Consider the following 23,715-nt stretch of genomic DNA (forward strand, 5'->3'; position numbering starts at 1 on the left):
CCTGCACCCCCAGCAGTGGAAGGCAAAATCTTAATCACCGGACTGCCAGGGAGATCCCTGGAAGCTGTATCTTATGCTTCTTAACTCAAAAGTTCTTTTCACTACCAAATGCTGTCTTTCATGAGAAGTCCGTGGTTCACATTTGGAGAGAGATATACAGTGGATTTACTTGCAGGATGCAGTGATTGAGAAAAGAGACATATCGCTAACAAAGGGGAGAAAGAATAAAAAGAAAGCAGGGGGATTCCCTGGCAGTCCAGGGGCTAGGATTCCACACTTTCACTACTAAGGGCCCAGATGTGACCCCTAATCTGGGAATTAAGATCCTGAAAGCTGCATGGCACAGCCAAAAGTAAAAATAAAAGTGTGAATTTAGAAAAGTGGGCTGCTGTAGAAGAGGGCATCAGAGACTTGGTCTGCAGGATGTTCTCTGTGGAGGTGAATAAGGCTTGCTTTTATCTGGCTAAGGGACCGATCCCTCAAAGGTGGGAAAGCGTGGAAGAGCCAAACCTGGAACAGCTGCTAATCCGATTGGAAGAGGAACAACAGAGGTGATGGGCCCCAACTTTCTGGCCTGGGTGGTTGGCCGGCGGGCGGAGAAGGCTGATGGAAAACCTCTGTCTCGAGGGCTGACATGGTTTAGAACCAAGGACTTCAGCCTTAGCCCTCCAGCTCCTGGCAGTGGAAAGTTCCAGTGGTTGTCGTCTTACTCCAAGAGGTCCAGGGGGTTGGCTCAGACCTTTGTTTAGTACTTGCTCCTACCCCTCCCCAGTGCAGGTGTGAGAGTCTAGCGGAGGTGAACACCCAGCTTCGGCTGCACATGGAAAAAGCTGACGTGGTGAATAAAGCGCTTCGGGAAGATGTGGAAAAATTGACAGTCGACTGGAGCCGGGCCCGGGATGAGCTAATGAGGAAGGAGAGCCAGTGGCAGATGGAGCAGGAGGTAAGAGAAACGGGGCAGGAACAGTGAGAGGAGTGCATGTTGGGCACTGCCTGGTCGGTGCCAGAAGGAACGGGTTAACTTCAGGACCGGGATGGGAACCGGGCTGTAGTTTAAGTCTCTGGGCGTGTTTAGCACTCCTGCTGGCAGCTCAGCCCTGCTCGGGCTGTCAGCTTCATTCTGTCCTTACCTGCCCAGTCCAGGTTTTGCTGGCAGGTAGCGTGGCACCCCACTCCAGTATTCTTGCCTGGAAAATCCCATGGGTGGAGGAGCCGGGTAGGCTGCAGTCCATGGGGTCTCTGAGGTGGACACGACCAAGCAACTTCACTTTCACTTTTCACTTTCATGCACTGGAGAAGGAAATGGCAAACCACTCCAGTGTTCTTGCCTGGAGAATCCCAGGGACAGGGGAGCCTGGTGGGCTGCCGTCTATGGGGTCGCACAGAGTCAGACACGACTGCAGCGTCTTAGCAGCAGCAGCAGCAGCAGCAGCAGCATGACACTCAGCAGCTCTGTCCCTGCATTAGTGCCTCGGTCAGATTTTAGATGGATCTCAAAGTTTAGACTCCCCTCGTCTGGAAGTCTGCAAGCTAGATGCCAAGGAGGCAGCTGTTGAAATTGAATGGGAAGACATTTTCAGATCCCAGTTAAAGGAAACTAATGTTGCCTGAGCCATTGCTCTGTGCCAGGCTTTGTATTAGGTGATTTATATATGTCGTATCATTTAATCCTCATTATAAATCTGTGCAGATGATGGTAATAGCTCTCATTGGTTGAGCAGCTACTGTTTATCACCTTCTAATCTAGCTCAGGGAAGGCTGTATAGCATCCCAGGCCCTCTGACCTCTTGAATCCCTCTGCTAATTTTATTAAATACCTCAGCATCACCTGAACATAGACACCCATTCGTAAGCTGTCTCCTGTAAGTCCCTTCTTCCCTTCCCTGCAATGGTCGGGAGGGATCCAGGACACCTGTGTTGACAAATGATGTCCTCTGCCCTTTGATATGACCTGGGTTTCTGAACACACAGTTCTTCAAGGGCTACCTGAAAGGGGAGCACGGTCGCCTCCTGGGTCTATGGCGGGAGGTGGTGACTTTCCGACGCCACTTCCTGGAAATGAAGTCAGCCACTGACAGGTCAGTGTGGGGATAAGATGGGAGAAAGTTTGCCCCTGCCGACTCCAGATTTGTGACAGTGGGCTGCTTTAGAAGGGAGGGGTCAGGTTGTGGGGGGAGGGCAGGGGTGGAGAGTTGGTGGGGAGGGATGGAATTGTTGGATTCAGATGGTTTTTCCCAGATCCGCTCTTCCTGGGGCCTGACCTCTACCTGCCCGTTCCTATCCCTGGTCCCTACCGGAGTCTGCTCTTTCCTTCCTTGGACTCAGAGACCTGACGGAACTCAAGGCTGAGCACGCAAGGCTTTCGGGGTCCCTGTTGACCTCTTGCCTGCGCCTGACTGTGGGAGTACCACCGTCTCGGGAGTCTGATGGATCTGGGAGACTGAACGGAAACGAGCCACCCCAGTTGATGCTGCTACTAGCCAAGACCCAGGAACTGGAAAGGGAAGCCCATGAAAGGAGCCAGGAGTTAATACAGCTGAAGAGTCAATGGGATCTGGAGAAGGCAGAGCTTCAGGATCGGTGAGATGGGCTGGGTCCTAAGAGGGGATCGCTTGGGGAAAGTAAGTCGACTGCTTTGGGGAGTCAGGCAGGTGGGGGAGACCTGAAGAGCCCTCCTCCCACGAGAGGGGAAGGAGATGTGCCAGAGGAGGGTCTAGTGTGAAACCCAGGGCCACAGCTGGGGCCATGTCGCTGCCCTCTGCCCTCAGACTATCTCACAGCTCAGTTTCCCTCCTGTTGACCCATAGAGCTGGCAGTGACTCTATACCAAACTACTTGCCATTCCCAGAACAGCCAAGTCCCTCCACGTCCCCTGCCTTTGTAGATGCTGACCTCGGCCTGGAATGCCTCCCTCCCTCCTCTCTCTGCCTTATCCATTAAGGCATAGTTCAAATGTCACCTCTTCAATGACCTCAATAGCCTGTTACATTACTGTACCCCACCGTGGTCTTTAGAACTGCTTGTTAGAACACTGATTATTTATTAATAGTTTTTTTACTTTCATTGATTATTTAGTTTTTTCTTTTGTTTTGGCTATGCTCTTTTATTTTTGGATTATGATAAAATCGATATTAAAAAAAAATGAGAAGAGCAGGGACATGAGCAAACAACTCTATTTGAGTCATCTCAGGACAGAGTTCCGTTTATACCCCGTGGCTAGGGTAGTGTCACCACCTATCGGTGGCGTACGTAAATTGCAGTTTGTTTTGTTGGGTTGTGAAGGCACTGGAAACCACAGAGAATGTCTTAGTCAAGTTGTGTGACCAAGTGCTTTGCACTTTACCTGCCATATAGTAGACACTCAATAAATGCTTATTTAGTGATACAATAACTAAATGAGTGACTGTACAGTGAGTTCAGCCTCTTAAAGATGATACAGAATCAAATTATGAAGACTTTGAAACAAAAATTAAACTCCTGGATGAGTTTATTCAAGAAATATTTGTTAAGCTACCCATATAATACCAAGTACTGCACTCCAGGATAAAGGTGATAAAGAGGCCTGGTGATTTCCCTGAACTTTGAGGTTAAGATCAGGGAGGTTGACTATAATCTCTCCCAAACTGCCCCTCCTTTTTCTCCATCAGAGTTAGAACCTTGGGCTGGAGGGACCGTGGAACTATCCCATGTGGCAATTCTGATGTTCTCATTGGCTTCAGGGTGCTTGACCTCAAGATCAAGTGGGGCCTGGAGGGGCTTGGGCCAGGGCTTTCCTTCAGCTCTCGGGCCCCCAAACAAGTGTTCCAGCCTTGAGATGTGGTAAATCCCTGCATGTGTCTGAGTGGCATTTGGCTTCCCCTGCTGAGTTCAAGGCTATAGTATCATGTGTTCAGGGAGTATAGGGGCTGGGGGCGCCCAAGGGACTCTGGGGAGCCTGTAGGCGGGGTGTCTCTATTGGGTTGGGGGTGTGCTGCATAGCTCTGTCCACATCCATGGGTGCCCAGGCGACAGTGCTGTGATCTTCTCATCAGGGTGACCGAGCTTTCTGCTCTGCTGACCCAGTCTCAGAAGCAAAATGAAGATTATGAAAAGATGGTGAAGGCTCTGAGAGCGACGATGGAGATCCTGGTATGTGATCCTTTGTTTTGGGAAGGAGTTGGGAGTGGGCCTATAGGTTCCTGTCCTTTATGGACAAAAAATGCAGGATACCAGTTAAATGTTCCTTGATGAAATCCCCTGAAGCTACAAAATTAATTTTGGTTCCATTTGAAAATTAATTAATTCATTTACCTATTAATAAACATTAGCTCTCTACTCTTTCTACTATGGGCTTCCCAAGTGGCTCAGTGGTAAAGAATCTTCCTGGCAATGCAGGCAGGAGATGTGGGTTTGATCCCGGGGTTAGGAAGATCCCCCTGGAGAAGGAAATGGCAACCCACTCCAATATCCTTGCTTGGAAAATTCCATGGATGGAGGAGACTGGTGGCTACTGTCCATGAAGTCACAAAGAGTCAGACACGACCTAGGAACTTAACAGCAACAGCATCATCCCTATTACTTTCTTAGGGGAGCTTTGCAGTGTGTCCTCTTCTGAGAGAGTGGGACACACGTGGCACAGTGGCCAAGTAGGAGAGGGTGGAGGGAAATGTGTAGAGAGATTCAAAACCTACTCATTCAAGAAACACCTGAGGAGCATGGCAGTGTGTAGCCTGGCGGAGAAGGGCTTGACGAAGACATGATGACTGCCTTCACGTAACTGAAGGACTGACACCAGGGAAGAGAGCTGGTTTGTTTTAATGTATGCCAGGGTGCCACAAGCCCTGCCAGACTAGAAGTTACCGGGAGGTAGACCTTGGCTGCAGCTAGAGCTGCTCGATAGTTGAACAGTCCGCTTTGGGAAGGAGTGAAGTCCGTGATAACATCTGCCAAGGATGTTATCAAAGGGATTCTCTTAGGTTGGACGTCAGAACCTCTGGCTTGGTTCCATGTTTTCTTCCATCTCTAGTTTTTGTATCTCTGACTCTAGGCGAATCCTGAACCACCATCGCTATGCATATCCCTAGTCTTCTCATCTAAACTGAGATCAGCTGGGAAGCAAACTTGCTTACGCCTTTTTGCTTCCATTGTGTTCAGGAATTTCCAAATTCAGATGTCCTCATGGCCCAAATACTATAAATGAGTCAAGCAGTTTCAGCTGTAAGAATTCTGATTTTTCCGATATGGTCATATTTAGTACAACAGGGGATACTTGATCTCAGTACACAGGAAAAAAAGAGAGAAGTGGGGACTGCAGGACCCTGAGACACATTTGTCCTGTCTGGAGGAGGCATCCACTGTTCAACTTTAAGAAATAATTGCCATGTAGGAATGAGGCCTTACGTCCATCTTGTCAAAGCTATGGTCTTTCCAATAGTCATTTATGGATGTGAGAGTTGGACCATAAAGAAGGCTGAACGCTGAAGAATTGATGCTTTTGGACTATGATGTTGGAGAAGACTCCTGAGAGTCCCTTGAACTCCAAGGAGAGCAAACCAGTCCATCCTAAAGGAAATCAGTCCTAAATATTTATTGGAAGGACTAATACTGAAGCTGAAGCTCCAATACTTTGGCCACCTGATCCAAAGAGCCAACTCATTGGAAAAGACCCTGATGCTGGGAAAGACTGAAGGCAGGAGGAGACGAGAGCAAAAGAGGATGAGATGGTTGGCTGGCATCATTGACTCGATAGACATGAGTTTGAGCAAACTCCGGGAGATAGTGAAGGACAGGGAAGGCTGACCTGCTGCAGTCCATGGGGTCACAGAGTTGGACACAACTGAGCAACTGAACAATAATAGCAACAGGGATGGGGCTGGTGTGGCCCATTTGTTAACTTTTTGAGAGATGCCAGAAATGTAGATTTTTATGAATTTCTCAGCTTATAAAAATCTCCCAATTTACAAATGTTGGTTCAGATTTTGCATAGGCCAAAAAAAACCCCCAAAAAGCCCATAGTTGCAAATCTTTGTCTCTAAGGTCTTCACTAGCACAATAAGGTCGGAGAAGGCAATGGCACCCCACTCCAGTACTCTTGCCTGGAAAATCCCATGGGCGGAGGAGCCTGGTAGGCTGCAGTCCATGGGGTCGCTAAGAGTCGGACACGACTGAATGACTTCGCTTTCACTTTTCACTGCATTGGAGAAGGAAATGGCAACCCACTCCAGTGTTCTTGCCTGGAGAATCCCAGGGACGGGGGAGCCTGGTGGGCTGCCGTCTATGAGGTCGCACAGAGTCGGACACAACTGAAGTGACTTAGCAGCAGCACAATAAGGTAGGAAGAAGGAGGGAAATTTGGAGATTTCAGATTTACTACTGGCCTTCCTTGGGGCTAGAGGTTCCTCTGGCCCTAGGTCTCACCCGTCCATTTGCTGTCCAGAGACAGTAGCCATCCTTCATCCAATGATGGCTCACGTTTAATGAACATTTGCCTTGTGACAGGTGCTGTGTTGAATAACTTACATGCAGTTTTTTCGTTCAAGTCTGGGAACAAATCTATGAAGTAGTTGCTGTTAATTATTCCCGTTTTAAAGAGAAGGAAGCTCAAAGAAGGAGTTGCCTAAGGTTACCAGGCTAGAAAGTGACAGAGAAAGAATGCTAATCTGGACAGCCTACTTCGGAGCCCTTAATCCCTTAATCTGAACCCTTAATCACCACATCACATTGTCCGCTGGGTCCTAAGACAGCGTTAGCATTCCAGTGTGGTCAGGGGAAAAGTATGGTTGCAGAAGAGACAGAAGGAGACTGGTTGATTTGGGGGCCTGAAACGATAAATCCTCCTCTGAAAGTTTGGCTCAGAGGCTCCATTTTGTTCCCTGTTCAGGAGGCAAATCATGCAGAATTAATGGAACACGAGGCATCTCTTAGTAGGAACGCCCAAGAGGAGAAGTTGTCTTTACAGCAAGTGATCCAGGATATAACCCAGGTACCAGTCAGCCTCCTGTTCACGGTGACATGTCCAGCCTGCCCTTACCCAGGCCTCCCTGTCCTCTCAGGTGCACCTAGGGGAGTTTGGACTGAGGGTCTTGTGGGGATGAATTCTCTGGGTATGTTTGAAAACTGGAACCCTAAGCTAAGCTTTTGTGGGCTGGCCCTGCCTGCTGAAACAGGCCCTTGTTCTTACTGCCGGCTGCAGTTCTCAGACAGCGGCGGGATTCAATAACCTCTTCTTCTTTCATTTATTCATGGAGTGTTCAACGGGTGCTCCAGCCCTGATGCTCATCCTGGGTTTGGGTGACCAATGGTAAACAGTTGATTTGAAGAATTGAAGGAACCCACCCTTTTTGGCTCTTAGATGCCCTCCTCCCACCCCTCTGGGAGAGAGAAAACATCAGGTTTGTCCAGCTGGAGTGTGAGTCCTCTGCATGGACTCTAGGCCTTAGTCAGTGGGATGGTGACCCTGCCGTGTTGGGTTTCAGGCCATGGTAGAAGAAGAGGACAGTATGGCCCAAGCTTCTAGTCACGAGAGCTCCTTGCAGTTGGACCCTGGTGCCTTCTCCTCCCAGTTTGATTCCCAGCAGCCAGACAAGGCTGTCTCTCTGGTGCGTTCCGTACTGACTCAGAGACGCCAGGCTGTGCAGGTAAGAACCCCACACTCTTCCTCAGCTGTGGGGACTGGTATCTAAACTGATTTGGGCCCTGGGTACCCTCCTAGCCCAGACTGCCCCTTTCTCTACATTGACCTGAGATGAGGAGTTTTGTCAACACCCCAAAATGCTCCCCAACATCCCAGCTGTGCTGATGGGAGCCAGCACGCTCCCCACGCCACTGGCATGCTCTGCTTTGATGCACTATACACTGCACCCTGCAAAGTGGAGCCCTGGGGAGTGGGGGTAAGTGTCCTCCAGTTCTAAGAGTCCCAGCCCTACTCACTGCTGACCCCACCTTCCACATGGTACATTTGAAGATGATACACTCAGACGCTGAGAGCCACAGAACCCGGTCACCTCTGATGCTCTATCTCCTCGACTGGTCTCATCTTTATTCACAACTTACCTTGGTTGCACCAGTCCCCACCCCCTTGCCCAGCCCTGCTTCCAGGCTTCTGACATCCCTCTCTGCCCTGCCCTCTTGCTCACCACCTCCCTTCTGTCCCTCTCCCTCCGCAGGACCTAAGGCAGCAGCTGTCAGGCTGCCAGGAAGCTGTGAGCTCCTGGCAACAGCAGCATCGGCAGTGGGAGGAAGAGGGTGAAGCCCTGAGACAGCGGCTGCAGCAGCTCACGGGGGAGCGAGACACCCTGGCGGGGCAGACGGTGGACCTGCAGGGAGAGGTGGACTCTCTCAGCAGGTGAGTGGGGGCTGTTTGTCCCCCCACTTCCTCCCGGGCTCAGTCCTCACCCGGCCTTTTCCCACTCCCATCATGTGGTTGGCAGACCCAGGGCTATTCAGGACTGCCTGGCCTTGCATTCTGCTGGCTCCTGCTCACTCAGTTTTGGGTCTTTGTGATGATTTAGGAAAGAAAAAAAAAAAAAAGTTTTGAGACTTCCCTGGTGGTCCAGTGGTTAAGAATCCACCTTGCAGTGTAAGGGACCAGAGTTTGATCCCTGGTCGGGGAACTAAGATCCCGTATGTCACAGAGCAACTAAGCCCACACACCGAAACTAGAGAACCCACACGCAGCAACCAGAGAGTCCGTGTGCCCCAACAAAAGATCCACATGACACAACAAAGATCCCGTGTGCTACAGCTAAGACCTGTCAGAGCCAAATAAATAGATATTTAAAAAACACAAACAAACCAGTTTCCTTCTCTAAAGGGATGATGAGATATTTAAAGGAAGAAGATACCCCTCTCCTTTGACCTTCTGCTGTCTGCTTCCAGGAGGGTTTTTAGGTTCCAGGGTTTCTGCTCACGTCTGGTCTCCTTCTTCCAGGGAGCGAGAGCTCCTGCAGAAGACCAGGGAGGAGCTGCAGCAGCAGCTGGAGGTGCTGGAGCAGGAGGCGTGGCGACTGCGGAGGACCAACATGGAGCTCCAGCTGCAGGGCGACTCTGCTCAGGGCGAGAAGGAGGAACAGCAGGAGGAGCTGCACCTGGCCGTCAGAGAGAGGGAGCGTCTGTGCGTGTGACAGTCCCCTCCCTCCCTGGCCCTGTCCCTCCCCACCCTGAGAAAGCGGAGTTAATAGAAGCCTGGTGTGCGGTGGGTTCAGCTTAGCTTACTGCTCCACCCTTGGCAGAAGGATGAATGCAAGAGTTCATCCAGACTTTGCTGAGCACCCAGAGGAACTGAGGCCCCGTGGGGGGAAACAAATAAGACGCTGACCTCAAGCAGTTTGCAGTGTAATGGGGAAGTCAGACAAGTAAACCGTGGCCAGGTGAAGCATGAGCTAAAAAGAGCTTCAAGCTAGATCCTCTGGGAGAATAGGGGTAACAGTTTGTTACTGAAAGCTGCACAGAGAAGAGGGTCGCTGCTGAGCTGGGCCTTAATGTATTATGATTGGCAGAGAGCAGGACAAGGCCTAAAGGAATAGATTAGCAAAGAAAAGGATTTGGGAAGGTACAATGAATGTTCAGAGGAGACTGGGCTGGCCAAAGAGTAGGACTGATCCTGGGAAGTAATGGGAAATGAGCTGGTCCAGAGAGGGAATTCCAAGGACATTCCTGGTGATCCAGTGGCTAAGACTCCAAGCTCCCAATGCAGGAGACCCGGTTTGATCCCTGGTCAGAGAACTAGATCCCTCAGCCTGCAACTAAGGATCCAGCATGCTGCAACTAAGACCTGGTACACCCAAATAAATAAATACTGTTTTTTAAAAAAGGACATTCCAGAGTAAAGGGACCCAGCTTATCTGTGAATTCCCAAATATGATATCATAGAAAAAGCAAGGACTTTAGAGCTGGGCAGAAGCTTGGTTTAAATAATTGCTCTGACCACTTGGATGGATTAATTTATTTGTAAAATAGGAGTGGTAATATTTCCCTTGAAGGGTCATTGGGAGGATTAAAACTGTGTTTTACGAAATGCCAGCACAGAGCGTGGCCTGTGGTAGGTCTTCAGTACCTGGTAACGGGTTGGATCGTCTTCATTGGTAGCCCCTCTCCTTTCCTGTTCCCCAGCTCCTTGCGCCTAATGGTCACAGACAATGGAATCCTGAAGGACTACTCTAAGCATCATGACTGGTGCAAGGAAGGGTCTCCCCATACCAAGGCAAAGAACCCACAATCCACAAAGATAGTTTTATGTTTTAAAATTTAAACTGTTTGACTCAATAATACATTTATTAATATTTCTATGATTCAAGGGGCTTCCCTGTGGGTCTAGTGGTTAAGAGTCCATGCTGGTACTGCAAGGGGCACAGGTTTGATCTCTGGTTGGGGGGGTTAAGACCATGTATGCCACATAGTGTGGCTAAAAAGAAAATTTTGTATAATTCAAAAGTCAAAACTATTTTAAAATGTATGCACAGAGAGAGTATTTGTCCCTTCTACTTCATCCATCCCATATCTCTTCCTTTTGTGTGTAATCACTTAAATTAATTTCTTATTCATATTTCTAGTGGTGCGTTATGCAAATGTGTGCATATATTTGTATTTCCCCCAGTTTCTTGCATAAAAGACAGTACACCACATATACTGTTCTGCACCTTGCTTTTTTTCACATTATGTCTTGGAGATCTCTCCTTATCAGTTTTTAGAGACCACCTTCATTCGTTTGTATCACAAAGGCAAATCAGTTCAGTTCAGTCGCTCAGTCATGTCCAACTCTTTGCGACCCCATGCACTGCAGCACGCCAGGCCTCCCTCTCCATCACCAACTCCTGGAGTTTACTCAAACTCATGTCCATTGAGTCGGTGATGGCATCCAACCATCTCACCCTCTGTCGTCCCCTTCTCCTCTCACCTTCAATCTTTCCCAGCATCAGTGTCTTTTCAAATGAGTCAGTTCTTCGCATCAGGTGGCCAAAGTATTGGAGTTTCAGCTTCAACATCTTTCAGATTACAGCCACTCCCTAAGATTTCCTCTAGCCCTCTTCTGTTTTTCATCTTAGTCAGGAGACACTGGCGGTCCTAGAAGCCAAACAGTCCGAGTCCCTCAGTGAACTGATCTCCCTTCGGGAAGCCCTGGAGTCCAGTCGCCTGGAAGGGGAGCTGCTGAGGCAGGAGCAAACAGAAGTGACTGCAGCGCTGGCCAGAGTGCGTGGGCCTCCCCCTCACCGGCGGGGTGGGGCGGGCGGCTTGGAAAGTTGATTGTCTCTAGGAAAAGGGTGTGCAACCTGCGTCATTCTTCACTTTGTAAGCCATGGCTCCCCAGCTCCTTGGTGTCACACTCACAGCCCTCTGCCCCCTGCCACCTTTTCTAGCCTCCTTTTCACCTGAGATCCCTGTCCTCACTTCTCCTATGCCTGTGCTCTACTAAGTGTGTTCTCCGTGGTACCCATTCCCTTGTGACTACCTCTGTATGAACTCTTCCCTTTGCCTGAACTGCTACTTTCCTTCCCCTTTAACTGCAAACGATTCCTCATCTCTCAATGTCCAGCTTCACTGTGAACTCTTCAACCAAGCATTTTCTGACTCTTTCAAATTGAATTAATGTTTCCTTTGAGGTCCCAGAGCACTTTGGGTTTCCATTGCCTGTGGTGTCATCACAGTTACGGTTGTTTATATGTCCTGATGTCTGTGCCTCTGTCATGTGAGTTGCTCTTTCCCTCTTTAATGAATGCATGGGAGAGTGAATGAATGAATGAAGGGAAAAGTTTAGAAGGTAAGAGAGGGAATGAAGTGTTAACTCCTTTCTGTCCACGGGAAGCAGCAGGTGTTGGGGATGTGAGCTGTTCACTGTTGCAGGAAAACTGGGAGAAAAAGCTCTTTAACTGTCTGTTTTTAGGCAGAACAGTCAATCGTGGAGCTGTCGAGTTCTGAGAACAGCTTGAAGGCTGAGGTCGCTGATCTCCGGGCTGCAGCTGTCAAACTCAGTGCCTTAAACGAGGCTTTGGCCTTAGATAAAGTTGGACTGAACCAGCAGCTTCTCCAGGTGAGCAAAGATCTCTGACACACGGGGTAGGACTGGGCCCCAACCGAGGGCAAGAGACAGACACAGCTGATGGCCAGTGACAAGGAACAGTTCTCGAATGGATCAGCCCAAGACAGATCAGCTCCCTTGTAGTCCTGGAATGAGCAAAAGGAACACTTACAGTGCAGAGGAAAGCAAAGATTATAAGGCCCGGGCTCAACCGTTAAAAGTAGACCCCTCCCACATCTACAGCAGAACCACCTTTGGGCTTTACAGTGAAATCATCAGGGCCCGGAAGGAAGTCCACGCCCTCTAGAAGGAAGACTAGGCTTTAATCCTGTTGTTTGAGATAACAGCAATCACCACAAAAGGATCTGCTGAAGAGCCCAAGCCTCAGAATCTTCTCTAGAGGTTAAAAATTTAACATGTCTCAGACTTCCCTGGTGGTCCAGTGGTTAAGACTCTGAGCTTCCACTACAGGGGGCATGGGTTCAATCCCTGGTGGAGGTACTAAAATCCTGCATGCTTCATGGTGCTAGAAAAATAAACAGAACAGATTTAACTGTCTCTTCAATCACTCTTGTTCCCTTGAGCCCCAGAAATATTCTATGTTTCCTTACTCTGAATTCTTCAAGAGCAGGATTTTGCTTTTTGTTTTTTATTTTGTCTATTCATTTTTTTGGCTGTGCTAGGTCTTTGTTGCTGCCCAGGCTTTTCTCTAGCTGCTCTGCAGGGCTTCTGTGGCTTCTGTTGCAGCGTGACATGTGAGCTTCGGTAGTTGCAGCTCATGGACACTAGAGCATAAGTTCAATAGTCTTGGCACACGAGCTTAGTTGCTCCAAGACGTGTGGGATCTTCCTGGGCCAGGGATCGAACCCATTGGCAGGCGGATTCTTCACTGAGCCGCCAGGGAAGTCCAGGATTTTGCCTTTTTTGTCTCTGTCCCAACATCTAGTACCTGGAGTAAAGGCTCTAGACCCCAAACGTGTGCTTAGTCCTCCTCTCCCATAAGCACTCCTGTGTCCTTCTGTGGAGAAGAGAGTCATATATTTCATGTAGACGTCTGTCTCACCTCTTCACCTCTAAACCATAACCCTTTGTCTCTGATGCCCTTCCCTTTTTGGCCAGTAGTTAGAACAGGAGAACCAGTCTCTGTGCAGGCGGATGGAGGCAGCAGAGCAGGCGAGAAGCACTTTGCAGGTGGACCTGGCAGAGGCTGAGAGGAGCAGGGAAGCCCTGTGGGAAAAGAACACCCGCCTGGAGGCCCAGCTGCAGAAAACAGAGGAGACCAGGGCAGAGCTGCAAGCGGACCTCAGGGGCATCCAGGAAGAGAAGGAAGAAATGCAAGAGAAGCTAAGCGAGGTGAGAAGACAAAACTGCTACCATCTCACGAGAGTATATAATACATGCTCACTGTAAAAAAACGAAAACACTACAGAAACTTCAGGAAGGGAAAATCTCATTTCCTAGAAATGACCAGCATTACTGTTAATAGTTTGGGGTACATCTTCCATTTTCTTAAAGAATTCCTAAAGGAATCCTTCGCTTATGCCCCATTGCTTCACATTCATCGCTTTGAGTTAGATGCCTCTCCTGTGTTTTCTGATAATACGTCACGTTTATTCAACCACCACAGCCTTCACACTGTATTATAATGATCTGTTTATGTATCTCCACCAAAAGCTCCTTGAAGCAAGGCTATGTCTTATTTGCTTTTAATCCCTCCAGCTTTTAGCACAGTGTCTAACACATGGCAAGGGGCTCCATTAGTTTTTTCTGAACCAATGACCCAACTCAAAGGTGATCTTTCTTCCCTACCAAACATCTCATTGACCTAATGTGTAATCTCCCCTCTCAGAGGACTTCCCTGGTGGCTCTGACGGTAAAGAATCTACCTGCAATGCAGGAGATGGGGGTTCGATCCCTGGGTCAGGAAGATCCTCTGGAGAAGGGCATGGCAACCCACTCTAGAATTCTTGATGGAAAATCCCATGAACAGAGGAGCCTGGCAGACTGCAGTCTGTGGGATCACAAAGAGTCTGACACAACTGAGCGACTAACACTTTCGCTTTCCCTTCTCCCTTCTCAGAGTCTCTTTCTCGGGGCGTTGATCACCTTCTTCGTGGTAATGTGTGTGTCTTGCTTCTTAAGACTAAAAGCTCCTTAGAAGTAGATCTTTTGCTGCCCTAGCACAAGGTCTTACTCAAAGGAGACCATGTTTCCTGGTCTAGGCACTCTGGGGAGATCAGGGAGATAGATTTATGGCCCTTGGTGTGAGAGCGCACAGCTCACAGAGGTGGGTCCAGTGACCCTAATCTGGTGATAGCAGCCTGAAGTAGGGGGTCCTGCCTCTGCGCCTGTCTCATCAGTTCTGTCCCCCCAGACATATCACCAGCAGGAGGCAGCCTCAGCTCAGCTGGAACAGCTAAAGCAAGAGACAAAGCGCCAGGAGGAAATGCTCACCCGAGAAGTCCAGGAGAAGGAGGCTCTGGCACGGGAGAAGGCGGCTCTCGAGGTGCGGCTGCAGGCCGTGGAGCGAGACCGGCAAGAGCTCACAGAACAGCTGCTGGGGCTCAGGTAGGGCCCACCCCCAGTTCTACCAGGGGCAGAGAGCTTTGCAAAGCAAGGCGTAGCCAAACTGAATTCCTTGCCCAAAGTGTATGGGGGTTTCAATGAGTTATGAGTTTCTAGTTGCCCCTCTAGCTTCTCTAGGTGGCCAGTAGTTAGAACCCGACTCCTCTTAAGGAAGGGTAAGGGGCTTAATGGGTAAGAACTCTCCTGATTCCTAAACCTGACAGCTCAGCCAAGGAGGTACTGGAGAGCAGTCTGTTTGAGGCCCAGCAACAACATTCTCTGACAGAGGTCACCAAAGGACAACTGGAGGTCCAGATTCAAACTGTCACTCAAGCCAAGGAAGTAATCCAAGGTAAGAACCCAGCTGGGGTGGGCACACTTCAGTCCATGGGGATGTTAAAAGCCAGGAAGACGGTGGGAAGCTATTAGAGCCAGACCCACGGCCTCTCGGGGGGGTTCCCTGGTGGCTCAGATGGTAACGAATCTGCCTGCAATGCAGGAGACCCAAGTTCAATCCCTGGGTCAGGCAGATCTCCTGGAGAAGGGAATGACCACCCACTCCAGTATTCTTGAAGGGAATGACCACCCACTCCAGTATTCTTGCCTGGAGAATCCCATGGACCGAGGAGTCTGGCGGCCTACAGTCCATGGAGTTGCAAAGAGTTGGACACGACTGAGTGACTAACACACACACACACACACACACACACACACACACACACACACCCTATCCCCCCCCAGCCTCTGAGATGGGAATTCCTCATGAGGCCTGGGGAGGAGGGTGAAAGATGGGAGGGCAGAGGCTCAGAGACCAGACAGATCCTGTCCCTGGCATCCTAGGGGAAGTGAAGTGCCTGCAGCTGGAACTGGACACTGAACGGAGCCGGGCAGAGCAGGCACGGGACACAGCAGCCAGGCAGCTGGCCCAGGCTGAGCAAGAAGGGCAGGCTGCCCTGCAGCAGCTGAAGTCAGCCCATGAGGAGGAGGTGAATCAGCTCCAGGAGAAGTGGGTAGGTGGTGGATGTGCCCAGGGGATGGGAGGGCCAGACCTGGTCTCCAGGGTATAAATGGGGCAGAGGAATACCTTGAATAATTCTTGCCCAATTCAGAACTGTGTTTCCTTTGCTTTTTAATTATATAATTTAGTCCATTTGCTTTTATTGTGATTATAGGTATGTTTGGATTTATTTCTGTCATCTTTTGCTATTCATCTTGTCTTTTTACCTTTTGGGACGGGGAGATCACCTTAACTTCTTTTAGAGGATTGTACTGAATGATTAAGCTGTATTCTTTTCTTACCTTTTTTCTCTCTCTGCTACTTTGGATGATATGTACCGTGTTTTTTATTCTTTTAGTTATTCTTTAATATTTTGAAATACATACTTAATAGAATCTCAAGTTAATTGATCTATTTACTCTTTTTCCTGAATGACACAGGATCACAGATCATTTTGTCTGCTTTCTCTCCTCCTCACCTATCAGTTGTGTTAGTTAGTTTAGTTATTACTAGTTTGTTAACACCATATGTTATGCCTTTTGATTATTTTATACAGTCAATCATTGTTGGATATCCTGAAAATTTTACAAGGTTTGTTTTTGCTCACCATTCCTTCTTGCATGTTGGGTTTTCTATTTGGATTTATTTTCCTTCTTGAAGTAAGATAACCTTTGGTGAGGGTATGTTGGTATTTAATTGTCTGAAAATGTCTGTTTTACTTTTACTCTTTTTGTTATTGTTTAGTCACTAAGTCGTATCCAACTCTTTTATGGTGCCATGGACTGTAGCCCACCAGGTTTCTCCGTCCATGGGATTTCCCAGGCCAGAACACTGGAGTGGGTTGCCATTTCCTTCCCAGGAGATGTTCCTCACCCAGGGATCAAACCCTGCTCTCCTGCATTGCAGGCAGATTCTTTACCATCTGAGCCACCAGGGAAGTCCTTAGTTCTGGAAGATCCCCTGGAGGAGGAAATGGCAACCAACTCCAGTATTCTTGCCTGGGAAATCCCATGGATAGAGGAGCCTGGTAGACTACAGTCCATGAGGTCGCAAAGAGTCTGGGCACAGCTGAGCGACTAACACTTATTTTTTGACCCAGAATTTATTTATTTATATTTTGGCCATGCTGTGCAGCTTGCGAGATCTTAGTTCCCAGACTAAGGATTGAACCTGCGCCCTCAGTTAGTGAAAACACACAGACCTAACCTCTGGACCGCCAGGGAATTCCCTATCCTCATGTTTACAGATGAGGAAATGGAGGCACAGAGATGTGATAGAAATTAACTGAGGTCATACTAGCAGTGCTGGAGTAAAGACTGCAACCCAGGGCAGCCTGGCTCCAGAGCCCCTCATCCGGAGATCCTGGCCGAGGGGCTGGATTCATCTAGGAAATCAGAGAAGTCGTTGGTCACTGGTGGACTCTGGGAGGACCGGGGTGCTCCATCCTGACAGTCTTGGATCCTGTAGAAGACATCATAGCTAGACATGGTCTGGCTTTTCAGAAGGGTGACCCTGCCACTCTGAGCAGGGGAAAGGGGCAGCAGAGAATGAGCCCACCACTTCAGTTTGCTGTTACAACCACCAAGCATGATGTGGTTACTTTAAAATAAGATATTTGTAGCTTATGTGAGGGACATTTGTACTTTAGGAAACACTGTTACATGTATTATATCTTTTTTTTTTTCTTTGGTGGTATGGTGTGGCATGCAGGATCTTAGTTCCCTGACCAAGGGTCAAACCTGTACCCCCGGCATTGGGAACACATCATCTTAACAACTGGACCGCCGGGATGTCCGTTTTTTTTTTATCTTAATTTATGTGGGTTTTTTTGGTTGTGTTGGGTCTTCATTGCTGCGCGCAGGCCTTCTCTATTTGCGACAGGCAGTGGCTACTCTTCATTGCATTGCGGTGGCTTCTCTTGTTGCAGAGCACAGGCTCTGGGTGCACAGGCTCCGGTCGCCGCAGCACGTGGGCTCCGTAGCTGTGGCTCACAGGCTCAGGGGTTGTGGTGCCCCACGGCACGTGGGATCTTCCCAGACCAGGGATAGAACCCATAATTAGCCTCACCTCACAGATGAAAAAACAGGCTTGGTAAGGAAGACACCGAGGTCTCACAGCTGGTGAGCAGCAGACTTCTTAACCCTCATCTGGTGCTTCTCTGCCTCCGCGCCTCACCCTCTCAGCTCCATCAGTGTTTCCTTCCTATGACCAGGAAGAAGAGTGCTCCCGGCACCGGCAGGAACTGGAGAAGGTTCTGGAGAGCCTGGAGAGGGAGAAGACAGAGCTAGAAGCGAGGCTAAGGGAACAGCAGGCAGAAAAGGAGGCTATGCGGGCGCAGAGGGAGGAAGAGCGGGCCGAGGCCGAGAGCGCCCTGTGCCAGGTGGGCAGCTGGGAGGGCTGCGTGTTCCCTGACCCCCTGCCTCGGACCACTTCCTTCCAGCTCCCCAGGAGTGGGGCTACAGGGGCTTCCAGACCTCCCACTCTGCCGCCGTGAGCAGGCGATCGGCACCATTAGCTGCAGGGTTGGCTGTATGTCCTACTTCCTGAGGGAGGGCCGCCGTTTACCACATCCTGTCAGCTTGCAAACCAGTGGCAATGTTCACACTTCCTGGTTCTCAGTCAGTGGTCCCAACCTTCCTCTGCCCTCAGCAACCCCCGCCCTCCCAACCCCATTTGCCAGAAGAACCTAGAGCACCTGGTGTGTGCTTGTGGCTTCGTGGATGAGCATGGTGACCCCTGACCCAACAAGCCCTGGCCCTCCTGCCCCTTCACAGATGCAGCTTGAGACAGAGAAGGAGAGGGTGTCCCTCCTGGAGACGCTGCTGCAGACCCAGAAGGAGCTGGCAGAAGCCAGCCAGCAGCTGGAGCGGCTGAGGCAGGACATGAAGGTTCAGCAGTTAAAGGAGCAGGTATGGAGGGTGGTCCCAGGCGGGGAGGAAAGGGAGCAGCGATTCACTCCTTCATACCGTTTTGTTTTTCTTTTTTAAATATTTCTTTACTGGGCTGTGTCAGGTCTTAGCTGCGGCACACGGGATTTATCGTTGCAGTGTGCAGGCTTCTCTCTAGTTGTGGCGTGCAGGCTCCGTAGTTGCAGCAGGTGGGCTTAGCTGCCCTGTTATATGGGATCTTAGTTCCCCAACCAGGGATCAAACCCATGTCCCCTGCGTAGGCAGGTGGATTCCTTTTTTTTTTTTTTTTTAATTTGTTTATTTACTTTTGTCTGCACTGGGTCTTGGTTTCTCTGTGCAGGCTTTCTGTAGTTGAGGTGAGTGGGGGCTACTCTTCAGGGTAGTGCTCGGGCTTCTCGTTGGGGTGGCTGCTCTAGAGCCCAAGCTCTAGAGCACGGGCTCAGTAGTTGGGACCCACGGGCTTAGTTGCCCTGCAACATGTCCAGCAGTCTTCCTGGACCAGGGATCGAACCCATGTCCCCTGCATTAGCAGGCAGATTCCTAGCCACTGGACCACACTGACCTGCCCTTTGGCACTTCTTTGCATTGGGCCCCGAGCTAGCTGCTGACATTCAACCAACAGAAAGGTGTGGCACAATGGTGAACTGACAGTAGTGGTGTTTAATACAGTGGCAGAGAGGACACAGAATAAGTGAGATAATTGTAGGTCGCAATAAGGGCCGTACAGGAAATGAATAGGCCGAGGTAACTGAGACAGATTCAGAGGAGGCTTCTTTGGACAAAGTGGTCAGCAGGGCCCTCACTGAGAAAGTGACGTTTGAGCTGAGCCATGAAGGCTGAAAAGAGTCAGGCCCTTAGAACAATAAGGGTGAACCTTGAAAGCATTTTGCTAAGTAAAAGAAGCCAGTTACAAGAGACCACATGGGATATTATTCCACTTGTAGGCAGTAGCCCAAACAGGCAAATCTATAAAGACAGAGAGTAGATGAGTGCTTGGAAGTGGGGATGGGGGATGGGGAGGGTATGCAGTTTGTTTCTGTAGCTGATAAAAATGGTGAAAAATTATCACAGTAACCTTGGCACAACCCTGTGAATATGCTAACTACCACTGAATTATCTGCTTTAAATGGGTCAGTTGCAAGATATATGAACTCAGTCTCAATAAAACCATTAAAAAGAAAAGAAGCCAGCCATTTGAAGAACAGTTCAGGCAGTAGAAATAGCTGTCGTAAGGACCTGGGACAGGCAGAAAGGACCCAGGACAAGTCCCTTGATAAGCCTGGGGGCAGGAGCCCTTTGTCAGCCATGGAAGGAGGTTGGATTTTGTTCCAAGGGCAGTGGGAACGTGTTGGATGGTATCGAAAAAGCAGAGTGGGACATGATTTACTATACATAATTTTTTAAATACTTAGCCGCTGAGGGGAGAACTGTGTGTGTGTTTGTGTGTGTGTGTACACGTGTGCGTGTGGGTGTGGCAGCACGAAGTAGAAGTTGGGCCACCCGGCAGGAGCTGCTGCAGTGGTCTGAGTGAGGCGCCCTGGCCGAGAAGGCCTGGGCGAGCAATGCGCTAGGTGAGGGAGGAGCAGGAGAAGGAGGTGAGGACTTGAGGTGACAAGGTGTCATGGAAGCAGCACGACTCAGCTGGGCCCCACCTCGGCTTTTGCCAACCCAACCTAAAAACCAGTACTTATACAACACAGTCTCTGCAACACAGATTTCGTGACCAAGGAAGCTTTCTTCCCTCCCTGCTCTCTTCTGCCCTTGCAGGAGACCACCGGGATGCTGCAGACCCAGCTCCAGGAGGCTCAGCAGGCGCTGGAGCAGGCAGCCCAGCAGCACAGAGACAGCCTGGTGACCCTCCAGGAGGAGCGCCGCGTCCTGCTGCAGGATAGGACAGAGCTGCAGAAGCAGGTCCCTGCTCCTCTCTCGCAGCCCCGCAACCCTTCCCAGCACAGCAACCCTTCCCCAGCACAGCCAGGCCCTCCCACTCCCCCTGGCAGGATGGGGAAACCTTGGCCCTGCTGCCTGAGCTTGGGGTGGGGAGGGGAGGCCCCGGTATTAAGTGAGAAGTGAAGAGTGCTCAGAACTGAGCGTGTGCCTCCCAGGCCCCTGGGATAGTTAGTAACCTCTCTCAGTGGGGACCATGTCATTATTGTTTAGTCACTGAGTCGTGTCCGATCCTTCGTGATCCCATGAACTTTAGTCCCCCAGGCTCCTCTGTCCTTGGGATTTCCCAGACAAGAATACTGGAGTGGGTTGCCATTTCCTTCTCCAGGGGATCTTCCCAACCTGGGGATTGAACCCGCGTCTCCTCCGTTGGCAGGCGGATTCTTTACTGTCTTCACCACCAGGGAAACCCAAACCTCACATTTTTTTGGCAGCCTCCTTGATCCAACCTTCCCCACAGAGCCAGTGTTTTTATACCAGGTTGCTTTTCCTTCTCAGAATCCTGTATCATATGGTATTCGGATTGTTTATTTTTAAAAAATATAATCACCTGGCCTTTGAACAGAGTTATATTCAGCCAAAGTTTTTCCTTGTGCCCCCTTTATATGCCATACATGAGGCTGGGGAGACAGGTAATGAGGCTGAACGGTAGGGAGGGGCTTATGAATGGTTGGCGGAGGGAGGTAGTTAAGAACAGCACCTAAGGGTTGGCAGGCCCTCCAAGGCGTTGGGAATGGGCTGCTTGAAGGACCCTAAGTCCTAGATATGAAGCATCCTTCCACTGACCGCCTATCCCCGGTCCTCACGCTCTTGACTTTCCAGGTGGAGGACTTGAAGTCTCAGCTGCTTTCCAAAGAAGCCTCCCAGAGGTTCGTGGACCAGGAGGTTCAGGAAAAGCTGAGAGAGGCCCAGGAGTGTAGCCGAATTCAGAAGGAGCTGGAGAGAGAAAAAGCCAGGTAGGCTCAACAGGCCATGGAGTTGGCTTTGGCCCGTCTGGATCCAGGGGTCACAGTGAGGTTGACGGTTCTTTGCTCAGGTCCCCTAAACACTCATGTCTCCATCTCTGGGCTCTACAGGTAACTGTGTAGAGAGGGCATGGTCCCTGTCTTCGAAGCTCGCACTTCATTCATTTAGTGGAGAATGTGTCTCACGCACCAGACACTATGCCAGAGGTTGGGGATATAGCTTAAATAAGACAATATGGTCTCTGTCACAATAGAATTGAAGGTTTTGTGGAGAAGACATTAATCAATCATCTCCAAGGGAAGGTATTGGCAGATTATGTTACCTGGAGTCTGAGTGGGGAGAAACCCTTTTGTTGATGAAACTAGAGATAGGAGGCTGGTACAGATGTCCAGACAAGAGATACCAAAGCTGGAACCCTGGTGAGGTGGTAAGGAAGAGGAGGAGGGAAGGGGTTTAAGAGACGTTAGGGGAGTTGGGATTGGTTTATATGTAGTCTTGGAATGGACACAGGCAGGGTGAGGGAAGAATGCTGTGATGTGGTCAGGACTTCTAAGGGTGGATGGAGAGGCCATTCTGAGCTGGGGAATGTAGCAGGGGTGACTGGGGGGAGGGGAGGTGCAGAGGATATGGGAAGAATTGGACATGTTGAATTTGAGGTACTATGTAGGTATTTGTGGAATTTGCCAAAGAGTAAATTGTGAAGTTGAAGAACCTCGGAGCAATCAGTAGGTACTCAATAAACGCAGGCTTTTATTCTTAGCCTGAAATCATGATCATTACTGTTTCTGTGCTAATTATCCATGCTATGTTAGAGCACTCAGATGAGAAGGTAGTTGTTAGTTGCCTGAGAGAATGGCCTGGCCCTCTGACCCCTCTCTTTTTAAAAAAATTAATTTATTAATTTTAATTGGAAGATAATTACTTTACAGTATTGTGGTGGTTTTTGCCATACATCAACATGAATCAGTCACGGGTGCACATGTATCCCCCCATCCTGAACCCCCCTCTCATGTCCCTCCCCACCCCATTCCTCTGGGTTGTCCTGGAGTACTGGCTTTGAGTGCCCTGCTTCATGCATCGACCTTGCACTTGACCCCTCTCTTTTTAGCCTGACTCTGTCACTGATGGAAAAGGAACAGAGACTTCTTGTTCTGCAAGAGGCTGACTCTGTTCAACAGCAAGAGCTGAGCTCCCTGCGCCAGGACATGCAGGAGGCCCAGGCCGGGCAGAAAGAGCTCAGCGCCCAGGTATCTCCCACCCCAGCAGGAAATCTCTTCCCTGGTGGAAGCCGGCCTCTGGAGTCGGCGGGTGCTTGCTCAGTCATTCTGGGGCCTTGGCAGCCCCGGTGGGAGAGGGAAGCCAGGACTGGGTAGGGTGGAGCATGGGAACCTGACCCAGAGTCAAGAACAGACTGCTGATGACCGGAACATGGTGCCCAGAGGATAGGGCTCACGCAGGCCTGTTCAAGCCTGGCCACTGCCGAGTGCACCTTGTCTGCCCGGCAAGACACAGCAAGGGGAATAAATATTACTTCCCTCGGGTCTACGGCAGCAAGAGGCCTTCCATGGACTTGGTCTGTTCACAGCAGGACCCCAGACCTGTGCACGGTGGGAAGATGGAACTGGGAGGAAAAGCATTAAGGGAGTAAGAGCTAGACGTAGACTGTGGTAGAGCAGAACCCAGGTCTGCTTGTTAGATCCCTGGGTGTGATCCCTGCTCTACTGCTTCTTGGTTGTGTGAATATCGCTTTATTCATCCATAAAACAAGGGTGATAATTCTTAATCACTATAGGAATATAGAAAGTGTCAGGAGCACAGTAAGCATTCAGTAAATGGTAGCCATTATTATTGTGACTGGTCTTCTTTTGGCTCAGTATCAGGGTTTCAAGAAGACTTCTTTCTTTTTTCCGGCTGCCCCAGATCTTAGTTGGCACCTTTGTTGTGACATGCAAAATATTTTTAGTTGCAGCATGTGGGGTCTAGTTCCCTGACCAGGGATTGAACCCAGGCCCCCTGCATTGGGAGCACAGAGTCTTAGACACTAGACTACCAGGGAGGTCTCTCAGGCAGATTTCTAATCATAGCAGGAAGCTGGCATAGTTGCCAAGGGGACCAGGGCCAGAGACCATGAGCATATAGCCCAGGCCCACGTGTCAGGAGTCCTTACGTAGGTCAGATCTGGGGTGACACTCATTCCAGACCCTCCCTTCCTGCTGGAGAGCTGAGCCTCTTGAAATCCTCCCAGCCCCAGACAACCCCAAGACCCTGGGGATCGAGTAGGATTGGGCCCAGGAGGGTCCAGGGAGAGGGTTTCCACTACCTGCTTAGAGTGACCATAC

The 23,715-nt window shown here is 49.8% G+C and overlaps 1 protein-coding gene across 7 annotated transcripts in view; it reads left to right on the top strand.

Moving 5' to 3' along the window:
- Nucleotides 1–23,715, top strand: part of CEP250 (centrosomal protein 250) — a 48,518-nt gene that overhangs the window by 10,584 nt on the left and 14,219 nt on the right. For 3 of the 7 annotated variants that reach the window (XM_018057763.1, XM_018057762.1, XM_018057761.1), the window contains exons 4-23: nucleotides 469–551; nucleotides 778–943; nucleotides 1,972–2,078; nucleotides 2,326–2,580; nucleotides 4,032–4,128; nucleotides 6,860–6,961; nucleotides 7,455–7,616; nucleotides 8,145–8,323; nucleotides 8,909–9,091; nucleotides 11,022–11,166; nucleotides 11,858–12,004; nucleotides 13,115–13,345; nucleotides 14,367–14,560; nucleotides 14,782–14,909; nucleotides 15,398–15,567; nucleotides 17,767–17,934; nucleotides 18,329–18,463; nucleotides 20,231–20,374; nucleotides 21,233–21,366; nucleotides 22,485–22,623. In XM_018057763.1, the coding sequence (XP_017913252.1) occupies nucleotides 469–551; nucleotides 778–943; nucleotides 1,972–2,078; nucleotides 2,326–2,580; nucleotides 4,032–4,128; nucleotides 6,860–6,961; nucleotides 7,455–7,616; nucleotides 8,145–8,323; nucleotides 8,909–9,091; nucleotides 11,022–11,166; nucleotides 11,858–12,004; nucleotides 13,115–13,345; nucleotides 14,367–14,560; nucleotides 14,782–14,909; nucleotides 15,398–15,567; nucleotides 17,767–17,934; nucleotides 18,329–18,463; nucleotides 20,231–20,374; nucleotides 21,233–21,366; nucleotides 22,485–22,623 (3,069 nt within the window). Of the gene's footprint in view, nucleotides 1–468; nucleotides 552–772; nucleotides 944–1,971; nucleotides 2,079–2,325; nucleotides 2,581–4,031; nucleotides 4,129–6,859; nucleotides 6,962–7,454; nucleotides 7,617–8,144; nucleotides 8,324–8,908; nucleotides 9,092–11,021; nucleotides 11,167–11,857; nucleotides 12,005–13,111; nucleotides 13,346–14,366; nucleotides 14,561–14,781; nucleotides 14,910–15,397; nucleotides 15,568–17,766; nucleotides 17,935–18,328; nucleotides 18,464–20,230; nucleotides 20,375–21,232; nucleotides 21,367–22,484; nucleotides 22,624–23,715 lie in introns of those variants that run through there. The other 4 variants (XM_018057765.1, XM_018057764.1, XM_018057767.1 and 1 more) reach the window with 4 other exon arrangements.

Source organism: Capra hircus, chromosome 13 (assembly GCF_001704415.2).
Source record: "Capra hircus breed San Clemente chromosome 13, ASM170441v1, whole genome shotgun sequence".
NCBI classification, from domain to species: Eukaryota; Metazoa; Chordata; class Mammalia; order Artiodactyla; family Bovidae; genus Capra; species Capra hircus.